Source organism: Hibiscus syriacus, unplaced genomic scaffold, assembly GCF_006381635.1.
Source record: "Hibiscus syriacus cultivar Baekdansim isolate YM2019G1 unplaced genomic scaffold, ASM638163v2 tig00110429_pilon, whole genome shotgun sequence".
Taxonomy (NCBI): Eukaryota; Viridiplantae; Streptophyta; class Magnoliopsida; order Malvales; family Malvaceae; genus Hibiscus; species Hibiscus syriacus.
In genome coordinates, this window is record NW_024062733.1 from 6859080 (window position 1) to 6863722 (window position 4643).

The 4643-nt window shown below is 41.1% G+C and overlaps 1 protein-coding gene across 1 annotated transcript; it reads right to left on the reverse strand.

Moving 5' to 3' along the window:
- Nucleotides 1-232: 232 nt before the first annotated feature.
- On the reverse strand, nucleotides 233-4273 carry LOC120125128 (NF-X1-type zinc finger protein NFXL1-like). Its single transcript, XM_039143620.1, has 2 exons — nucleotides 4113-4273; nucleotides 233-3879 (listed from the first exon to the last, which is right to left on the reverse strand). The coding sequence occupies exon 2, from the start codon at nucleotides 3818-3820 to the stop codon at nucleotides 497-499; it is 3324 nt and encodes a 1107-aa protein (XP_038999551.1). The 5' UTR covers nucleotides 3821-3879; nucleotides 4113-4273; the 3' UTR covers nucleotides 233-496.
- Between the last annotated feature and the right edge of the window lie 370 nt (nucleotides 4274-4643).

The window sequence follows — 4643 nt, forward strand, 5'->3', positions numbered from 1 at the left end:
CAATGACCGGCTATGAACTTAAAGCAAGTCATCCATCTAGCAGAAGCATGAACCACAATACCAGAACTAACAGCACTCTTTCATAGGTAGAGAGTAGAGACTACCATTTTATGAAAATAAAGAAGGTATAATAGCAGCTTGTAGCATGCAGATTCAGTCTGTGGTAATGATAAGACAATTATATTGCAAAAAGTTATGAGAAATAAACAAAAATTGGGAACCCTGGAAATAATTGGCAGTCAACAGACGAAATGGTTGTATATTAAGCTGCTTCTCAAAGGCAACAAAAATTCAACATTACAGCCAAAGGGACATTGCCTTGGCAAGAAGGAAAAAGAATAGAAAGATCATAACACCTACATGATAATATCAGGAATAGTGTAAACTGGAAAAGAAAAGAAGAAAAAAAACTCAAGTTTTTCCAACCATTTGTAAATGAAAATGGGCAAAATCCATCTTTAACAATAATGTTTTAGGTATATCTCTGTCCTCTCTCTCATTCATAAGACTTTTCCCAATCATCTACAACCTCTGATGATTCTGTTTCATTTAAAACGCCACCCATCACGCCAGCTGAATTTGAATTGGCAGTGGCATTTGAATCCATAATAGCCAGCTTTGAAGGATCTTCAGATCGAGCTACTCCAGAAGATGAGCTCACACCTGTTTCAGAGTCGAGAACACTCCAGTGGTTAATTGAAGCAGCAGCAATTGGAGCATCCTTGCCTTTCCATGCAGAGCCCAGATCTGAAGTACCATCAGGTGCCTCATCACCACCCCATGTCACAGGCTTCTTCCACGGATTTGCCCTTAAAGCAGAACTAGGCACTGTTCCACCCCAAGCATTATTAACAGCTGACGCCCCACCACTCTGAACAAAGGTAGCAGCCCCTGTATAAATTGATCCATGATCCAATCTCCTCATAGCCGTTGCAGCTCGAGCAGGATCACTAAATACAGCCAATGCATTCTTGTCATTCAACCAAACAAGTTCACACTCCCCACCAAACCTCAACACCAATGCACTTATATCTGCTTCTCGGGGCAAATCCAGGAAAGAAACAACAAGCCTTGGATTCATGTCCACAAGGGCATCCAAAACAGGAGGATGTACTGTTCCAGTACCAGTCGACCCTTTACTTCCAATGATACGACCTGGTGGTTTGGATTTGGGAGTAACATGAACCACAATAAAACGCTTGGGCTCCCAACCAGCAGCACTAATAGCAAGCTTCCATCTTTCTGCTATTATACTGACAGCATCTCTCTTATCCTTCAGCATTGGGCAGAACACATGAACCTTCAGTCCTGTTGTTGTTCCTCTGTGCTTGCCAAGTACCAAAAACTTGCATCTCTCCTCCACAGCTAGAACCCACTTTGGATCACGCCTGTATAGGTCAAAAATCAACTCTGATGTAACAGAATTCTCACCAAAATGAAGAGCATCCAAGTTGGGGTTAGCAATATCAAACGCATCTACAAGAACCCGTTTACGCTCCAACTTAGCACATTCATCATCACACATAAGCTTCCTCTGTCCAAGAGGAACCTTTTTTCCTGTTGTCTCCACTGGTTGAAGGGGTGAGGGCAATTTTTGGATAATACAAGCTTCAAAAACTGTATCAGCATTGAAACCACCAATACAACCACCAGCATCACAAGGAACAGTTGCAGTAAGCCGGCCACAAGAACATGTGATTGTAACTCGAAAATCACACCTTACATCAGGACAAGGTGCAGAGGGATGACAAGGTGCAGTACATGTATGCCTGCAGTCTCGCCGAGATGCCCCGCATATCTGCCCACAAGAGGCCCAAAAACCTGGTTCAGCTCCAGATGATGCATCACATGGTGCTGGGTGACACGTTCTCCCACATGCATGTAAACCACACTGCCTGGTCTTGCCACAAAGCTTGTTGCATCTGATAACTTTTGATCCACAAGGAATATTCCTAAGAACAACATGTCCTCCAATGCATTCCCTTGCCACAGGAACAGAACAAGGTGGACAATCTCCAAAATGGCAGCTGTGAGAAGATGAATGACCACAAGCCAGCGGGACTGAGCATGGCAGTTGACATGAAGGTGGTGGTGTACCACAAGGCAATGGAGGAGGGATTGAAGTTCTTCCACAAGCACATGTCAAATCAGTAAAGATTGTTTCCAAGCATGGAGGACAATGACCACTATGACAAAGAGATTCACAAGAATGTTGTCCACACCTCAGCTTCTTTCCACATGCCATTTGGCAAAAGTGTGGATCCCAATCTTCGGGGCGAAGATTATTAGAGTTTGATAGAGGGCAACATCGCTCACTACATCGATGTCTACCACAATTCTTCTTACTTCCACAAGGCTTGTCGCACATGAATCTCTCATTTTCAAGTGTTGTTTTGTAGCATTCCACTCTCCGAGATGTTAACCCACAAAGGCATTTTTGGGTGACAAGAACCAAACAAGGTGGACAACTCCCAGCATGACATACTTGGTCACATCGGTGCACTTGACAAGGAAGGAACTTCGCACATATATCTGAACATGTTGGAATTGGGTCCAAACAACTTTTCCTTTGATCCTGCAAGCTAGTTTTCCCACAGTAACAAGACTTTATCTTGTTTGGCAAAAACTCACAATCCCCGCAAGGACCAGGATGGCAAGTTTCAGCACAATAATGATTACCACATCTAAGCTTCTTTCCACACGTTGAAATACAAGAAAAAATACCATCTTCTGCTTTCACTTTTCCCTTGACAACCATGTCACTACAGATGACAACTTCAACCTTTTTCTTGCAGAAACAAGGGGCATTAATTAGAACATTGCAAGGATCACAAGCTCCAACATGGCAAATTCGTTCACATCGATGACGCCCACACTCGAGAAGTTTATCACACTGCTGACCACAAGTAAGAACTGACTTCCTATCAGAACATCTGGTTGTAATAACTTTCTTCCCACAAGGGCACAATCGCGGCGGAGCAAATGCCTTACAGGGGGGACACGGACCAGGGTGACATTGCAAAACACAAACATGAGGACAAAGTTCATCCTTCATCACCTCATAACCTAGTCCCAGCTCCTTCTCAAGTGGCTTTCCACACGGCTCTCCACATGAATGTGGAGTCAAGTACAAATCAGGAGGAGGGTCAGCCCTCTTCCCACAATAGCAAACATACTGAATCTCCTCAGAGGATGTGAACTGCACAGACTGACAGCCCGGGCAACGCCAATTAAAACCCTGATTCTTCTCAGCCACCAAATCAACAGAAGTGGGTGTCCTCGCCCATTTCTTAATACAATTGAGGTGAAAAATGGAATAACAACTCGAGCAAGACCATACGGCAACCGACCTTCGTACCATATCATAACAAATCATACACTCAACCATATTCTTTATAAGCTTATCCTGAATTTCCTGCACAAGCTGCGGTAAATTAGGATCAATTGCCTTCCTCACAGCCACATGATTCTCACTCCTTTCTTTTTGCCTCCTATGGTTGACGGGTCGCTTATCCTGAATTTCCTGCACAAGCTGCGGCGAACTAAGATCAATCTCCTTCCTCACAGCCACATGATTCTCACTCCTTTCTTTTTCCCTATCTCTCCTATGGTTAGTGGGCCGACCGGTTGGTCTATATCTATAATCATTTCGAGTCGAGGCCTGGTTGACATTAGGGGTTGAATTAGAGGAGGCTGGTGAGCTGCTTACAACAGTGGTGGTAGCAGATGAAGAACCTCTAGGAACCCATTCTTGACGAGCTGTCTGTGAAGGGTTTCCCGATCTATTTCGGCCTTGAAAGCTCATGATTCGATTAGACATCGACGAACTTTGTAAACCCGATTGAATTTTTGAGAATGAGGCAAAAAGGATCAAAGAAACTGTAACAGCACCAAGTCAAAGAACATTTATCAATAACTCAGAAATCCCTTGGTTCGAAACGATAAACAGACAGGCAAACACGAATACTTGAAATCGATTTTGAATTAGAAGAGAAAAACATCGGTCACTTATCCTAAAATCAATTAGAAAATTAAAAACAAAACCAAATCTAAAATCATGAAAAGGAAGCGGAAGATAACAGATAAAAATAAAGGACCGAATTAAAACGTACCCGATCAACGAAATAAAAACCTTTCCTTTTTGCATCCGCTTTTCCTTTTACGTGGGTGTATAACAAGTGAAGGTCGCCCTTTTCTCAAAGATGAGAAAACCCCAAATGGAACGGAGAGGGAGGGAGAGGGGGAGTATATATAGGGAAGGATTAGCTTGGGGGCTAGAGAGGAAACGAGTATAGGGTGGTGTTTGTTTTCGCAGTCGTATTAGTTTGTGGATTACATATTTAGATATCTATAATAGAATAGATGGACTAAAAGTTTGTAGTTTGTAAGAAGTATATTTATTTTTTAACGTTTACAGATTATTAAAATAAATTGAAATATAAATAAATTGATTTTTAAACTATAATCAAATAACTATTTTTACTATTAATTTTTTAAAAGTTATAAAATGTTATTAAATTTAATAAATTATTATAAAATAATTACTGTAATGTTGTAATAAATTATAAAAGTTCGATAATATAATAATTATTTTATAGTATTTAGATAAATTTATTAAAATATTATAAAATTATTAATAAATT

Excerpts from the sequence above, each read along its gene's own strand:
- LOC120125128 (XM_039143620.1), bottom strand. The coding sequence starts at position 3,820 with ATGTCTAATCGAATCATGAGCTTTCAAGGCCGAAATAGATCGGGAAAC.